Source organism: Blennius ocellaris, assembly GCF_963422515.1.
Source record: "Blennius ocellaris genome assembly, chromosome: 23".
NCBI lineage: Eukaryota > Metazoa > Chordata > Actinopteri > Blenniiformes > Blenniidae > Blennius > Blennius ocellaris.
Genome location: NC_137672.1, coordinates 19,756,811 through 19,774,310, shown reverse-complemented (window position 1 = coordinate 19,774,310; position 17,500 = coordinate 19,756,811). Strand labels below are relative to the sequence as shown.

The 17,500-nt window shown below is 50.4% G+C and overlaps 2 protein-coding genes across 4 annotated transcripts in view; both read left to right on the top strand.

Moving 5' to 3' along the window:
• The first annotated feature begins 1,218 nt into the window (after window positions 1-1,218).
• Window positions 1,219-5,727, top strand: LOC308147084 (arfaptin-1-like). Its single transcript, XM_080519158.1, has 8 exons — window positions 1,219-1,363; window positions 1,623-1,687; window positions 2,379-2,475; window positions 3,174-3,289; window positions 3,369-3,590; window positions 4,157-4,314; window positions 4,920-5,094; window positions 5,184-5,727. The coding sequence occupies exons 2-8, from the start codon at window positions 1,664-1,666 to the stop codon at window positions 5,361-5,363; spliced, it is 972 nt and encodes a 323-aa protein (XP_080375284.1). The 5' UTR covers window positions 1,219-1,363; window positions 1,623-1,663; the 3' UTR covers window positions 5,364-5,727.
• A 3,760-nt stretch (window positions 5,728-9,487) lies between these two features.
• Window positions 9,488-17,500, top strand: part of LOC308147077 (FH2 domain-containing protein 1-like) — a 13,135-nt gene continuing 5,122 nt past the window's right edge. For 2 of the 3 annotated variants that reach the window (XM_080519150.1, XM_080519148.1), the window contains exons 1-8: window positions 9,488-9,590; window positions 12,946-13,316; window positions 13,873-14,043; window positions 14,117-14,178; window positions 15,327-15,429; window positions 15,508-15,593; window positions 16,132-16,232; window positions 17,078-17,148. In XM_080519150.1, coding sequence (XP_080375276.1) covers window positions 13,086-13,316; window positions 13,873-14,043; window positions 14,117-14,178; window positions 15,327-15,429; window positions 15,508-15,593; window positions 16,132-16,232; window positions 17,078-17,148 — 825 coding nt within the window. In that variant the 5' untranslated portion in view covers window positions 9,488-9,590; window positions 12,946-13,085. The remainder of the gene's footprint in view (window positions 9,591-12,945; window positions 13,317-13,872; window positions 14,044-14,116; window positions 14,179-15,326; window positions 15,430-15,507; window positions 15,594-16,131; window positions 16,233-17,077; window positions 17,149-17,500) is intronic. The other variant, XM_080519149.1, reaches the window with a different exon arrangement.

Sequence of the window (17,500 nt, the reverse complement as noted above, 5' to 3'; positions counted from 1 at the left end):
TGTGTGTGTGTGTGTGTGTGTGTGTGTGTGTGCGTGTGTGTGTGTGTTTGAAAAAGTATACATAAGAGGATTACTGTAGCATTTGAACACTCACTTGATTTCACTCCTGTTTTTTTAAATCTCACACACACACACACACACACACACACACACACACACACACACACACACACACTGGATTTTCCTGAACTTCATGACGACGAGGAACAATGAACTGTTAGTTGTAGTGTGTGTGTGTGTGTGTGTGTGTGTGTGTGTGTGTGTTGTACCTCTGCATTGCCCGGTGTGTCTCCACTTCCTGTCTGTCGTCGTCGTCCACACACACTTGGCCTTTGACTCCGGTTGCTATGGCAACCAAACCTTTAAACTCTGGTGGAGCTCAGTGTTACACAACAGCGTCACAGTGTGTGTGTGTGTGTGTGTGTGTGTGTGTGTGTGTGTGTGTGTGTGTGTGTGTGTGTGTGTGTGTGTGTGTGTGTGTGTGTGTGTGGCAGTAAAACCTTCTGCTCCCTCTTGTGGCCACAGAGCAGAATTACATCACCATCAATGACGTCACCAGCACTTTTATATTTTTTTCAATAAAACTTCAACTTGACGTCACGTGAAATTCTAAAAATTAAATAAAAAAAACTTTAATAATAAAGTTAAAGTGTAGCAGAGAAGGTGTTCGTTTGGGTCACGTGACTTCCTGCCAGCAGGTCCTGAGTTGGTAGTTTGCCAACAAAACAGAGAAACGAGACGTCAGACGCACAGAGACAACGTGTGTCGTGACGTCACGCTCTCCCGGGAGGACCGGGGCGGGTGAGCGGGCTCCCCTCGCCTCCCCCCCCGGGAGGAGCGCCGCTCCCCGGGTCCGGTCCGGACTCCGCACCGCCCCGCCGCTCCGGACCGAGCGCTCAACTCTCGCGAGAGCTGAGAGGTTCTGCCGGTCCGGAGGACGCGAGATCTCGCGAGACTCACACTAACTGTTGATGATAAGATGTTTGTCTTATTTATTACGATTATTATCAAATCTAACGGAATTTCCTGGTGTGACGTCACAAAAACGATAAAGTTTTAATTCCTTTTTCGGTTTTGTTGAGAGAATGTGAATTTTTCTTTTGTATTTTTCTTTTATAAGAGTTTCAAAGAGTCTTTTTAAGTTGGTTTGCCTTTGAGTTTTTCCTGAGAAGAGAACGCTCCTCTGTCCCCGCCCGCCCGCTGCGCGCTGGAGGACAAAGCGAGCGCTCCCTGCGAGGAAACACCCGGCCAGGGTTCACTTCCGGGTGTGTTTGACTTGTTTTCCTGAAGCTCCACAACCTGAGGGTGAAGAGGGACTGTGAGGAAGAGGAGGAGGAGGAAGAGGAAGAGTCTTGAGTTTTAGGTAAAAAAAACTGTCAATTTCCTCTTTTCTTGTGTCACTGAATGTGTGTGTGTGTGTGTGTGTGTGTGTGTGTGTGTGTGTGTGTGTGTGTGTGTGTGTGTGTGTCTTCATTGATTTTTATTTCAAGTGAAACTTTTTCCTCCAAAAGTTTTTGTCTATTTTTCAGAAATCTTCAGTTTTTCTCCTAAAACTCTTCAGTTTGAACCCAAAACGTTTGTTTACTTCACTGCTTTATTTGTTTATTGTTTACTGTGAACAGTGGCGGCGTTGTGGTGGCGGCGAGTGGCGAGGAAGACGAGGATGATGACGGCGGAGGACGAGACGGTGAGTCTTCAGTTTCTCTCCCGCCGAACGTGAAGAGATGAATTACTGCCGACTCTGCAGATATTTTCAAGACGTAAACAAATGTTAGCGTCGGGAGGATCTTTGGCGTCGCCGTGGAAACGGGGTGGAAAACGCAACAATAAAAAAAAAATGCTCCGTCGCCATGGAAACGCCGGGAAAAATGCTATTTTCAAAAACACTGTCGCCGTGGAAACAGCGGGAAAAACGCAATTTTCAAAAACACTCTGTTGCCGTGGAAACGAAAACAATCAACAGCGCCAACCCCAGGCCCAACAAGCTAACTACCTATTATTGTTGTTGTTGTTGTTGGTAGTTAGTGAGGTTTTACTAACTAGCCTACTACTGCTATCACTTTCAGTGTTTCTGCTGTTGCCATGGAAACGGACAAAACGTTGCCACAGAAACGTATCTAAAAGTGAAAAAAGGCAAAACGACGTACTGTCACTCGTAGCGTCGCCGTGGAAACGGGAGGTCGGCGTCCGTCGGACGATTTGACCGTTTGTGTAAAAACACGTGTTGTTTGTTCGTGTCGTCACGGCGACGCGACGATTCCGCCTCGTTTGTCATGTGACGGAAATATGAAAGTGACGAAAACGTTCAGATGACAAGTTGTGAACATGAAAGGACGACTAGCTTGATTGTTAACGCGCCGCCACGCCTCCGCCCACAGGAAGTGGACGGCGGCTGTAGCCACGCACCCGGCGGGGTGGTTGCCCCTCCGGCTAGCGCCGCGCCGACTGTTGCCGTGGAGACGACACAAGGCGACGGTAAAACACCCGAACAAAACCTCCACTGGGAACGTTGTCCTCACTTCCCAGTTCCAAGTATTTAGGAAGTAGAGAGGAAGTATTTAGGAAGTAGAGAGGAAGTAGTGAGGAAGTAGAGAGGGAGTAGTGAGGAAGTATTTAGGAAGTAGAGAAGAAGTAGTGAGGAAGTAGAGGAAGTAGAGGGGAAGTAGTGAGGAAGTAGAGAGGAAGTACAGAGGAAGTAGAGAGGAAGTAGAGAGGAAGTAGTGAGGAAGTAGAGAGGAAGTATTTAGGAAGTAGTGAGGAAGTAGAGAGGAAGTAGAGAGGAAGTAGAGAGGTAGTAGAGAGGAAGTAGTGAGGAAGTATTTAGGAAGTAGAGAGGAAGTATTTAGGAAGTATTTAGGAAGTATTTAGGAAGTAGTGAGGAAGTAGAGAGGAAGTAGTTAGGAAGTAGAGAGGAAGTAGTGAGGAAGCAGTGAGGAAGCAGAGAGGAAGTAGTGAGGAAGTAGAGAGGAAGCAGTGAGGAAGCAGTGAGGAAGTAGTGAGGAAGTATTTAGGAAGTAGTGAGGGAGACTCCTTGAGATCCAGTCTGAAGACTACATATCGCGGTTGCTAACCATTAGCCACATGAATCATACAAACACTGAACTGGGAAAACGGAACCTTCCCAGCTGGTAACTTTTCCCAGTTCTCAGCTGAAACTCCTCCTTCATGTCCAGAACTCCCGGCGACGCCACCGGAACCAGGAAGTGGCTCGCTGGTCATCCAGAGCACCAGGAACCCGGCCGGCGAGAAGCTGGAGCGAGTCCGCAAGTGGAGCGTGGCGGCGTACAAGGTGGGCGGAGCTACGGCGGCACTTTCCCGCCACTCTGTTAGCCGACGTCCCGCGGTAAATCCCTTCACCTCTGCGGCAGTGCGCCAGGCAGTCGCTGTCGGAGAAGCTCGGCCGCGGCTCTCGCACCGTGGACCTGGACCTGGAGCCGCGCCTGGAGCTGCTCGCCGACGACCGGCTGCGCTACGGTCACGTGACCCGGCTGGCTCAGACTCTGGCCAATCAGCTGGCTCAGTTCGCCGTCACCCAGAGGTCGCTGGGAGACGCCCTCGCCGACCTCAGCGTCAAAACGCCGGCGCTGCACGTGAGTCCCGAACCCGGCGAAGCTCGAAACAAATTCTGCTAATGCTAAAGCTAACTGAGTGCAATGTGCTAGCGCTACAGCTAACAGCGGGTGCAGTGTGCTAATGCTACAGCTAACAGCTAACAGCGGGTGCAGTGTGCTAGTGCTAAAGCTAACTGAGTGCAATGTGCTAACGCAACAGCCAACAGCGGGTGCAGTGTGCTAGTGCTAAAGCTAGCAGCGGGTGCAGTGTGCTAACGCTACAGCCAACAGCGGGTGCAGTGTGCTAACGCTACAGCCAACAGCGGGTGCACTGTGCTAACGCTACAGCTAACAACGGGTGCAGTGTGCTAATGCTATAGCTAACAGCGGGTGCAGTGTGCTAGTGCTAAAGCTAGCAGCGGGTGCAGTGTGCTAACGCTACAGCCAACAGCGGGTGCAGTGTGCTAACGCTACAGCTAACAGCGGGTGCAGTGTGCTAGTGCTAAAGCAAACAGCGGGTGCAGTGTGCTAATGCTACAGCTAACAACGGGTGCAGTGTGCTAACGCTACAGCTAGTCTGAAACTCGCTGCGCTGGAATCGTCAGGTGGAGTTCGGGATGAACGCGGCGGCTCACAAGTTCCTGTCGAAGAGCGGCGAGACGTTGACGACGGCCGTCGGCGCCTTCACCGCCGACGTCAACACCCTGGTCAACACCACCATGGAGGACACCATGGTCAACGTCCGGCTGTACCAGTCTGCCAGGTGGGCCACGACTCCCACTCCTTTCAAGAAGTCGTCACGGGGAAATCCCTCGTTAAAACACGTATTTTGAAGTCGGACCTCGGTTGGAGCTGAAAATCTGAAGTTTGTACGTTTTGTTTTCCTTTGGGCTCTTTGTTCAAACCAGAATCGCCCACAAGGGGGCGCCACCCCAACACGGGAGGTAGAAATCAGAAACCCATCCATGTTAAATTTTGCGGTTAGCCTAACAGGGCCTAGCGTTTAGCCGCACATAGCCATTAGCCTTGCTTTGAGGTCGCGGTCTTAATCCGATGGGAGGACGAATTGCCCAGAGCGGCTATCAAGGACGACCACAGCCTTACTGTAAGGCATCAACGGGAAGGTTTTCTTCAGCACGCTATCTCGCGGTTAGCGGCTAACATCCGTACCGGCGTGAATCTCTCACGTTGGGGTGTGAAAAATCATCAGCATGAGCTTCGTGTGGATTTTTTTTATTTTGTTCCTGATTAATGTGAAGAACATTTGTAAAGACGTTTAAGGGACTGGATACATGAAAACCAGGTAAAGGTTCCTTTAGGTTCTACGTGTGTTTCTAAAACCCTACTGGGACCCGTCTCGTCCCCCAGGAGGGAGTACGACGCCTACCGGGTGGACCTGGAGGAGCTGAACCTGGGGCCCGGGGGCCCGGCCACCCTGCCCAAACTGGAGCGGGCTCAGAGAAGCTTCCAGAACCAGAGAGAGCGGTACCACAAGATCCGAGACGACCTGTCCGTCAAGGTGACGCTCCTGGAGGAGAACAGGGTGCGTTACAGTCCCGTGTTAAACCTGGAAAAAAAAAAAAAGACGTTTTTATTCCGCAAGTCTTGAATTTGTCCTCCGACTTCCTGCAGGTCAAAGTCCTCCACAACCACCTGTGGCTCCTCCACAGCGCCGTCGCCGCTCAGGCCATCCAGTGCCACCGGTTCCTGGAGCAGAACATCCGACGGGCCGGCGAGCAGCTCGGCGACGCCGGCGTGGACGTCGGCGTGGACGTCGGCGTGGACGCCCCCTCCTGGCTGGAGGAAGGTTGACACAACGAAGCAACGGGGGAGAGGAAATGGAAACACGACGGTGGTTTTCTGGGGAGGAATCAAGCAGAAAGGTTTTACTTGAATGGGACGACGGTCACCTTCTTTATACTGAACTGGAATTTGAGGTTGTGAGTTTTGGAAGAGGCGTCTGGGTCTCGCAGGTGAGACAGACTTGTTCCGAACATCGGGGTCTCGCGGGGAAAATAATAGTTCGGATGATGAATGAGTTTGGAAGTACTGACTTCGGGATAACCGCAGCTGTACTGACCCACAGTGTCGGCAGTGGTTGACGTTAACATTCCTGTGAATGACTGAATACATACGTTTTGATTTGTTTACATCATGCTAGATTGTCGTCATTAAAAAAAACTAAACGCAACAAAATCACCACAATCCAGGTGTGTGACTGTGGTTTTTGGTGATTAATGAACGTGTGAAGTACCGGTGGTAGAAGTTCTTAAAGGTCACATCATTCAAACTCCTGCAGAATTTAACGATCGGTTCCTGTTTGCTGCAGTGGAATTCTGTTCCGACGGACCTTTGTTGTCTTGTTTTATTTTTTAAAAGGGTGTGTGTCCCAGATTATTGGACGTGATGAGATGAGATTTCAACAACTTTGACGGCAAATGTTGCCTCTGTTGTTTGTCGGCCAACAATGTTCCTGAATGGGAGAAGACATGAGCAACGGCAACGGCGTCGACATGAGCAACACGAAACTGTCCAAAGACGTACTGGCGACTACTTGAATGGGCCAAAGGTCAAATTTGGCTTCGTAAGTCTCTGGGTTTGCGTCTGGCTGGTGAAGGATCGGGAGGCTTCTGGAGTCTGGATCCAGAATTTGGGATGCGAACGGGTTTAATCGTGTGGAGTTCTGGGCGGTATCGTCATGATGCCGGTGTCGTCCGATAAAAGCGTTAAAGTCCCAGTGAAATGAAGGTTCCACCTCCAGAACCCTCTGGTGTCTCTTCTAGAACGTTTTCCTGCTAACTGGCTGAAGGTCAAATGTTAAAACACGACAATCTGAGAGAAAATAGCCGATAAACGGCGCTATTTCCTCTGCTGGGCGGAGCTTGTGACAATAATAGAGTGACATCACGAGTTGTGCACACGCCCAAGTTGTGTTTACATTATGGAGGATCAGAGTTTTGACCACGAAGAGGCTGAATTGAACCATATTTCATCATCATGGTCATTTCAAACCCAGTGATTGATGAAGAAGACACAGAAGGTGGTTCTGCCATCGGTGACCCCGTCTGGAACATGTTTGAGGAAGCAGAAGACGCTTCGTCCTCCATTCGTCCTCGTCTCCTCGCCTCAGCAGCCGCCACTTTTCACCTTTGAGGCTTTGAGTCCTGACTTTTGGCAGAACGACCGGCTTCCTGGATCCAACATGTCCAAGAGCTAGAAGACTGAGGAATCACCGGAGACGAGTCCAGGTGTTACTGGATCGTCTACTAGTCGCCCGAGCTAGCGGCGCGAGCTAGCGGCGCGAGCTAGCGGCGCGAGCTAGCGGCTCCCGCCGCCCCCCTCCTTTCCTCCTCTCTGGTCTCTTCCAGGCTCAATCTTTCATCAAGGCTCATAAAACGCCGACTATAACTTCAAAACACTGTAAAAACTTGGATATTTAAGAGGAAACAAGCCGATATAAACACAACAGATCGAGATCTGCACAACTCGTGATGTCACACATAGGCTCCGCCCACGTTTTCGGAAAGTGTCGTTTTTCACCTGTTTTTCAACTGAGCCCAAGGTTTTTCCAGAAAGTTCCACCTTGGGAGCCATTTTCAAAAAGTTCCAGTGACCCGGAGCTCCGTCGTCGTGGCGACAGGATCCCAAGACGCCGCCAACGTTCTGCGTTTGTACCCAGAACCTTTGCCTCGGTTCTCCTGTCGATCAGGAGAATCGGTCGGATTCCCCGGTCGGTCCGACAGACGAGACCAACTTCACGACTCAAAACGACGCCGCCGCTGCTTGACAGGTGGTAGGAGTCGTTCTCCCGTGCCTCAGATGTATTCTGGGTCCTGCTGGAACCGGCGTTGGTTCTCCTCGGCGAGTCGGAGAATCCAGCTAATCCTCCCTGAGCCGCTAAGCTTCCCTTTGATCTTTAATAAAGAAATAATGTATCCAGAGATTCTGCCGCCAGAAACTCGCTGCACCGCGACTCCACTTCTCCTTTCACTCCTGCAGCGGCGGAAACGAGTCAAAGAAAACAGACGTTTGTTTTACATGGCGACGCTTTTTAAAAAAGATCAAATGAAACAGAGCAGAAAAGTCCCGGCTGATAAACAACAAGAGAGACGAGCTGGACGACGGAGAAACAACCCAATTGGTCTAACGCAGGAAGGAGAAACGAACACAACGACCACATGACATCATAAAACGACCACATGACATCATAAAACGACCACATGACATCATAAAACGACCACATGACGTCATAAAACGACCACATGACATCATAAAACAACCACATGACATCATAAAAGAACCACATGACGTCATAAAACGACCACATGACATCATAAAACGACCACATGACATCATAAAACGACCACATGACATCATAAAACGACCACATGACATCATAAAAGAACCACATGACATCATAAAACGACCACATGATGTCATAAAACAACACATGACGTCATAAAACGACCACATGACATCATAAAACAACCACATTACATCATAAAAGAACCACATGACATCATAAAACGACCACATGACATCATAAAACGACCACATGACATCATAAAACGACCACATGACATCATAAAATGACCACATGATGTCATAAAACGACCACATGACATCATAAAACGACCACATGACATCATAAAAGAACCACATGACATCATAAAACAACCACATGACATCATAAAACGACCACATGATGTCATAAAACAACACATGACGTCATAAAACGACCACATGACATCATAAAACAACCACATTACATCATAAAAGAACCACATGACATCATAAAAGAACCACATGACATCATAAAACGACCACATGACATCATAAAACGACCACATGACATCATAAAATGACCACATGATGTCATAAAACAACACATGACGTCATAAAACAACCTCATGACATCATAAGTCAAGAGTTTTAGGTAAAAAAAACAGTCAATTTCCTCTTTTCTTGTGTCACTGAATGTGTGTGTGTGTGTGTGTGTGTGTGTGTGTGTGTGTGTGTGTGTGTGTGTGTGTATAATTACTCTCCCAGCAACACTAACACACAAAACTGAATCTTCTGTTCATTCCAAACACACACACACACACAAACGCGTGCACACACACACACACACACACACACACACACACACACACACACACACACACACACACACACACACGGTCTCCATGGCAACCAGTGCAGTTTGAGTGTCTCAGGTTCCAGATTGTTTCTTCATAATGTGAAAGTTTCCTTTGTTGTTCCTCCGTCGCTTTTTGTTACAAAACTTTTAAAAACAAACATTTAAAACCAGTTCAGTTCGGTTCGGTTCGGTTCGGTTCGGTTCGGTTCGGTTCGGTTCAGGTTTTCATGAGTTCCCACTGCAAGTCCTGGTTGGTTAGAGAAAGGTACTACCTTGCAGTACCATACCATACTGTACTGTGCTGTACTGTACAGTACCACACTGTACCATACCGTACTGTACTGTGCCGTATCGTACAGTACCATACAGTACCATACCACACAGTACCATGCCATACAGGACCATACCATACAGTACTATACTGTACAGTACCATACCATACAGTACCATGCCGTACAGGACCATACCGTACAGTACTATACTGTACAGTACCATACCATACAGTACCATGCCGTACAGGACCATACCGTACAGGACCATACCATACAGTACGTGCCTTGCCTTGCCTTGCCTTGCCTTGCCTTGCCGTGCCTCCATCACATTCCGGCAGTGTGAGCAAGGCTTGTTATGTTTATTGATCAGCTGATTCGAGGCGCGCCCATCTTTCTTATCACGAACACGCACACGCTGACAGGTGGGCGTGTCCCCACGATCTCTCCAGCACGCATGCGCTGACGGAGCGCGATCCCGCCCCTGGCGCGCGCCGCCGCCGCCGCCACCGCCACCGTCACTTTCACAGCCAGCGCGCCGGCTGCCTCCTCCTCCTCCGGCTCTCCTCTGCGCGAGAATCGGACGTTTCCGGACGGGAGTCCGGCACGGCGCGCGACGCGGCCGCACAGGTGAGTTCATGCTGGGAAGAAAAAACACGTCAGAGGCGGAATTAACGTCGTTATTGATGCCGGCGAGCCTCCGCGGCGCCCCGCGGCTCTTATCGGGCTCATCGGGCTCCTCGCGCGGCGGGGAAACAGACGCTGCAACACGGCGGCGCGGCGCCCACCAGACTCCATTGAAAATTCCGTCTTTTTTACAAAAAAACGTGATAAACGGCCTCGAACACGTCCGCGTTTTATTTTTTCAATACCTACTCAGATGTCGCGTGGCGCCCGCAACATTTCGGCATGTATTTATTTTACATTTGAAGCGATTTGAACGTGTTTAATCTGCTCTATTTATTTATTTTCTTAGTCCCGATGAGGTGCAATTTAACTGTCAGTAACGAGTAAAGTTCCTTTTTTTTTAAAAGTACTTTGACGATTTGAAAAGTAGCTGAACAAGAAGAGAAATAGATATTCAAAAGGAAAGATTTAAAAATGCAGAAAAAATATTATCAAACAGAAACATCAGAAAAGCATAATGATAATTAAAAACATGAAAAAAAACAGAAAAGACAGAAATAACATTAACATTTAAGAAATAAACATTTAAAAAATGTATACAACAAAAAACGTTGTCATTAAAAACTTAAAAAAAAAGATTAGAAGAAACAATAAAGCATAAAAATAACAGACAAAACATTTCTAAACAAAATGTTTTAAAATACAAAACAAAATGTAAAAACCATGAAAATTAAACATTAAAGAAAATAAATAAAGAAATAACTTTTGTTTGATTTCCAGGAAGTCGTCGACTCGTTTCGAGTCTTTTTGCAAAAATTGCATTTCCGCTTGTTTAAAAAAAATTGCACGTCTCTCGTTTCCATGGAGACCAGGCCGGGGCTTTCCTCGGGAATCGGTTTTGAGTTTTCAGCGGCGTTGCCGTGGAAACGGACAAAAAGTTTCCCTGGAACGTCGGGTCTCGTCTCGCACAACTTTTTGAAAATGCTCAGGCGCCGTTGAGAAACACAACTCTTTGAAAACGCTCCGTCTCCATGGAAACATGGAAAAGGCAACTTTTTGTAGCATTTTGTCTCCATGGAAACGGGAGAAACACAACATTTTGGAATGTTCCGTCTCCGTGGAAACGGGGGAAGCAACGTGTTTTCGAAAACGCTCGGGCTCCGTCTCAATGGAAACAAGAGGGGAAGCGCAACTTTTTGAAGCACTTGTTTCCATGGAAACGGAGGGAAACGCAACTTTTTGAAGCACTTGTTTCCATGGAAACGGAGGGAAACGCAACTTTTTGAAACGCTTGTTTCCATGGAAACAGAGGGAAACGCAACTTTTTGAAACGCTTGTTTCCATGGAAATGGAGGGAAACGCAACTTTTTGAAACGCTTGTTTTCATGGAAACGGAGGGAAAATGCAACTTTTTGAAACGCTTGTTTTTCCATGGCAATTTGTAAAAAGCGAGGTGTTGATTTTGAAACTTCGGTGTTTGAAATGAATATTAAAACGTAAGGAACTGAAAAAGAGAGGAGATTTTCTAAAAGCGCGCCCGTCGCTCTGAGAGCGGCGGCGTTGATCAGGTCGTTCGCGCCTCCAGAGTCGCGCTCCTCTTTTCTTCCTCTGTGTTTCCTTCGCCGGCGGCGTGAAGCCGGCGATCACACCCTCCCGGAGGCGGCGGCGTTTTAACGTTCACACCGTCTGATGGCGGCGGCTCCGACTCACTTCCTGTCGCACGGCGGGAAACGTGGCGAACGACAACCGACGCTTCAGAACGACGAGACGGAAACTGAACTCCTTTCTGGACAAACGGTCAAAACGTCTCCGGCTGATTTGTAGCAGAATTTTATTTATTTATTTTTATTTATTTTTATTTATTTTTATTTATTTTTATTTATTTTTATTTATTTTTATTTATTTTTATTTATTTTTATTTATTTTTATTTATTTTTATTTTTATTTAATGTTTTTATGTATGTACGTATGTATGTATTTATTTATTTATTATTATTTTTTGTATTTATTATTTTTGTATGTATGTATGTATTTTTAATTTTTTTTTATGTATGTATGTATGTATTTATTTTATTTTATTTTTTTATTTTTATTTTTATATAAGAAAAGCTTTCGAGGATGTAGAGAAAAGTTTAACACAAATATTGACACTACAAATAAATTCATCTGACCTCCGACACACAGTCAAGAACAAACACGGCGAACACACCTCCAGCTGAACACACACACACACACACACACACACACACACACACACACACGCACACACACGCACACACACACACACACACACACACACACACACACCTGTTGCCATTTCCTGTCCAATTGCTATTATGGCGACTGTCAAAATAAAAGTCCCAGGTGAGTCTGGAGTCGTGACGCCACGGAGGAGACTCGGTCTCTACTGAGCATGTGCAGAACCACGAGTGACGACCATCGTGGTCACATGACCCGGAGTTTCGGAAAAGTTGCGTTTCCCCGTTTCCACAGAGTCGGAGCGTTTTCAAAAAGTAGCTTTTTCATAAAGTTGTGTCTATTTTCTGCTGTTTCCATGGAAACCCTTCAAACAGTTTCGTTTTGCTTGTTGCAACAGTTAGCTCTTCAGCAGTTAGCCGGCGTTGTGATTAGCGTGCCGATGCTAACGAGTAGCGCCGCCTGGCTAACGACTCGACCGCCGTTGTTTCCTGACCGAAGAGGTGCGTGTGAACCGGGTCAGGATGAAAGAGGAGCGCACGCACACACACACACACACACACACACACACACACACACACACACACACACACCATGACCCAGTTCCATCGTCCACCTCGTGAACAAACCGTCATTGTTTACAGAAACGAGCGCCGAGTCGCCAGAGTCCGTCAACAATCTGCATCATTTGTGTTTCACTTCGTCTCAGTGAAAAACAACGTCAAACGTTTATCGAGAAGCATCGGTATCGGTCCCATACTGATACTGGTATCAGTCCCATACCGATACTGGCATCGGTCCTACACCAAAACCAGTATCAGTCCCATACCGATAGCGGTATCAATATCAGTCCCATCCTGATACCATTTTTGGTTTCAGTACCATACTGATATTGGTGCTGGTATCAATCCAGCACCAATACCGGTATTGGTCCCACACCAATACCTGTATCGGTCTCATACCGATAGCGGTATCGGTACCACACCAATACCTGTATCGGTACCACACCAATACCGGTATCAGTCCCACACCGATACCAGTATCGGTCCCACATCGATACCGGTATCGGTCCCATACCAATACCGGTATCGGTGCGTCCCTGATGCGAAGTGAAGACGTTTTGTCTTTGAACCTCACTTTGGTTGAATTCTTGCTCCGTCAGCTCAGATCTCTTCGCCGTCGTCGTGAGCCGCCATGTCCCGCCGCCGTCACGCCGCCGCCGCCGCCGCTCGCCATGACCTCCCGTTGGCGCGCTGACAGGCCACGCCCCCTACACCCGCTTCTGTCCAATCGAATGCCGGGATGCACGTGATGAGCGGCGTGTCGCCGGACAGCGAGAGCGGATCGGCCGGCCCACGTCCTGCCAGGTTACCTGAACACCAGACTCCGCCCCCTCCCCCGGCTCCGCCCCCTCCCCCTCCCCCTCCCCCTCCCCTAATGCCGCCCCTCCTCCCAGGGGTGGGAGCCCCCGGTGTGGGGCAGAAGAAGAGGAGGGTGAGGAGCTTCTTCTGGAAAATGATCCCCGAGGAGCAGGTAGAGTCACACCGCCGTCGCCGAGGAGGAACTTTTTGAAAACGCTCCAATGCTCCAGCTCACACAACAGCAATGCTACATGCTACATGGCTCACACAACAACAATGCTACATGCTATGTGCTATAGAGTTTTGGAGCTCACACAACAACAATGCTACATGCTATAGATATTTGGAGCTCACACAACAGCAATGCTACATGCTACATGCTATAGAGTTTTGGAGCTCACGTAACAACAATGCTACATGCTACATGCTATAGATGTTTGGAGCTCACACAACAACAATGCTACATGCTACATGCTGTAGAGGTTTGGAGCTCACACAACAGCAATGCTACATGCTACATGCTAAACTACCCCAGGAGAACATGGACTGGGAGCCGTGACTCGGTCCCTGCTCGCAACTTGGCCGTTGCCATAGCAACCAATAGCAGCGTTCTCCTGGGTGTTGGTCAGAAAGAGTCGTTTTCGCCCGTTTCCGCGACGACGGAGCCCGAGTGTGTTTGTCCCCCTCGGAGACGTTTGTCCCCCTCAGAGACGTTTGGTCTCTGGCAGGTGAAGGGGCGGGCCAACCTGTGGACCCAGGGCGGCGTGCGGCAGCAGTACCAGATCGACGTGCGGACGGTGGAGGAGCTGTTTGGACAGAGCGAGGGCTGGACGGGCGGCGCCGCCCCGCCCGGCAGGGGGCCGAAGGCCAGGGGCTCCTTCAGGGACGCCAGAGACGAGGTGTGTGTGTGTGTGTGTGTGTGGACAGGGTTCCACCGTGACCCCCGGCTGACCCCTGCCTCTCGCCCGCCAGGTCTCCATCCTGGACGCCAAGCGAGGGATGAACCTGGGGATTTTCCTCAAACAGTTCCGGAGGTGAATCTCAACTTTCACGCTGCAAGAACAAACACGACACCGCCCAGCAGAACCCCTCCCCCGCTCTGCAAACGTCCCCCACCGCCGCCGCCGCCGCCAGCCCGTCCGCCCGGTTTCCACGCGTCGGGCGCGTGCTCCCTCGCCCTCATGGCGAGGTGTGATGGGTAAACAGCGGCCGTGTGGCTGGTTGTGTGTACGACTCCGTCCTCCGTCACGACCCTGGAAGGTTCACCAGGTTGAAGGGTGGAGGCAGAGACACAGCGATGCGATGCTACATGCTACATGCTAAAGTATTTCGAGACTCACACACCAGCAATGCTACATGCTACATGCTAAGGAGCTTCGAGGCTCACACACCAGCGATGCTACATGCTAAAGAGCGTCGAGGCTCACACACCACCGATGCTACATGCTAAAGGGTTTCGAGGCTCACACACCAGCGATGCTACATGCTAAAGATCGACAAGGCTCACACACCACCGATGCTACATGCTACATGCTAAAGAGTTTCGAGGCTCACACACCAGCGATGCTACATGCTAAAGAGCGTCGAGGCTCACACACCACCGATGCTACATGCTACATGCTAAAGTATTTCGAGACTCACACACCAGCAATGCTACTTGCTAAAGGGTTTCGAGGCTCACACACCAGCGATGCTACATGCTACATGCTAAAGAGTTTCGAGGCTCATACATCAGCGATGCTACATGCTAAAGAGTTTTGAGGCTCACACACCAGCAATGCTACATGCTACATGCTAAGGAGCTTCGAGGCTCACACACCAGCGACGCTACATGCGTGTTTTGTGGCAGAGCGTTTTTCAAATTGTTGCGTTTTCATCCGTTTCCATGGAGACGGAGTGGGAGCATTTTCAAAAAGTTTGCTCGTCCCCGCATTTCCACGTTTTCGCGGCGTTTCCAAAAAGTTCCGTCTCGGGAGCTGTTTTCAAAATGTTGCGTTTTCACTGGCGCCGTACGAACGGACGTCCGGAACACGACGGACGTTTTTGCGTTTTTCACGTGGGCGCGGTGAGCGCACGCCGCCTGCAGGAGGCGACGCGGCGTGGCGGCGAGGAGACGTTGTGTCAACACGGCGGGGACATGGAGTCCATGTTTACTGGTAAACGTCTCGTCTCCGTCCCGCAGGCCCAACCAGACCATCATCGACGACCTTCGCCATGGCAACAGCGAGGCCTTCGGGGCGGAGCCTCTGCGGGAGCTGCTGAAGCTGCTGCCGGAGGCGGAGGAGGTGACGCACCGACGGCGGCGAGACCACGCCCACAAGTGCGTCGCCCCCCCCCCCTGACCGACGTCTTTTCTGCCCCAGGTGGCGAGGCTGAGGTCGTACCGCGGCGACGCCGCCAGGCTGCCGCTCGCCGACTCCTTCATGCACGCGCTGGTGCAGCTGCCCAGGTGAGGAGGGGGAGGGGCCAACACCGCCGCGACACCCGCCACTTTAAGTTAACGTTTATTTTCAAGCAGCAAGCAGGGAAGCATGACAGGTGGCCACGCCCCCACCGCTGTGTGGCCACGCCCCCTGCTGGGCGTCAACTCCCCCCCATCGTCTGGCCACGCCCCCACCACTGTATGGTCACGCCCCCTGCCGGGCATCCACTTCCCCCACCATCTGGCCACGCCCCCACCACATGGCCACGCCCCCACCGTCTGGCCACGGACGCGGCACTACAAAATGTGGACTGTTCGGATGGCGCTTCACTGTCCGGTGTTTCGGTTGAACTGGTGCCCGTGTTAACTGGTGCCTTCCAGCCGTGTGCAGCTGCTGACGTTCAAACGAGACAAACAGACGTGACGACACTTTAATCTTTGATGTAAATGAGGCTAAGCGGCGTCGGGGTCTTTGGCGTGCGCCGTGACGCCAGACGCTCGCCGGACGCCGGCCACCAGTTGACAGGGGAACCAGTTAATCTGTTACACCGGTGTCTGTCTGCAGCTTCCGTCTCCGCGTGGAGTCCATGCTGCTGAAGGAGGAGTTTCCCGCCGCGGCCGAGGCCCTGAGGAGCGACGTCCACATCCTTCGCTCCGCCGCCAAAGGTAGTCAGAGCAGACAGCTCCTCCTCCTCCTCCTCCTCCTCCTCCTCCTCCTCCTCCTCCTCCTCCTCCTCCTCCTCCTCCTCCTCCTCCTCCTCCTCCTCCTCCTCCTCCTCCTCCTCCAACAACACCTGGAGTATTTTTAGCAGTGTGTGTGTGAACTCGTTAATGAACCCTCAACAGCTTCATCAACCCCTCCTCCTCTTCCTCCCTCTTCCCCCTCTTCCTCCTCCTCTTACTCCCTCCACCTCTTCTTCCTCCTCCTCCTCTTCCTCCCTCTTCCCCCTCCTCCTCCTTCTCCTCCTCTTCCTCCCTCCACCTCTTCTTCCTCCTCCTCCTCTTCCTCTCTCATCCTCCTCTCCCTCCTCCTCTTCCCCCTCTTCCTCCCTCTCCCTCTTCCCCCTCTTCCCCCTCCTCCTCGTCCTCCTCTTCCTCCCTCCACCTCTTCTTCCTCCTCCTCCTCTTCCTCTCTCTTCCTCCCTCCCCCTCTTCCTCTTCCTCCCTCTTCCTCCCTCTTCCTCTTCCTCCCTCTTCCTCTTCCTCCTCTTCCTCTTCCTCCTCCTCCTCTCACTCCTCCTCTTCCCCTCCTCCACCTCTTCCTCCTCCTCCTCCTCCTCCACCTCTTCCTCCTCCTCTTCCTCCACCTCTCCCTCCTCCTCTTCCCCTCCTCCTCCTCTTCCTCCACCTCTCCCTCCTCTTCCCCTCCTCCTCCTCTTCCTCCCCCTCTCCCTCCACCTCTTCTTCCTCCTCCTCCTCTTCCTCCTCCTCTCCCTCCACCTCTCCCTCCTCCTCCTCCTCCTCTTCCCCTCCTCCTCTTCCCCTCCTCCTCCTTCTCCTCCTCCCTCCAGAGTTGATGAACTGTGAGGAGCTCCACGCCGTTCTCCACCTGGTTCTGCAGGCCGGGAACATCCTGAACGCCGTGAGTCCAGATAAGAAAACACTGGATTAAAAAAGCAGAAAGGGACAAAAAGGAATAACAGAGGAGAGGAGAGGAGAGGAGAGGAGAGGAGAGGAGAGGAGAGGAGAGGAGAGGAGAGGAGAGGAGAGGAGAGGAGAGGAGAGGAGAGGAGAGGAGGAGGGGAATGGAGGAGAGGAGAATTGGGAATGAGAAAAGGGGGAAAAAAACAGAATCTGACTCTTTTATTATAAAAAAAGGTCAAAAAAATAAAAAGAAAAAAGCAAAAATGAAGAAAAGAAAAAGGTGGAAAATGAGAAAAAAATAAGAAAGGAGAGAAAGGAAGAACAAAGAGGAAAAAGGAAAAGGAAAAGGG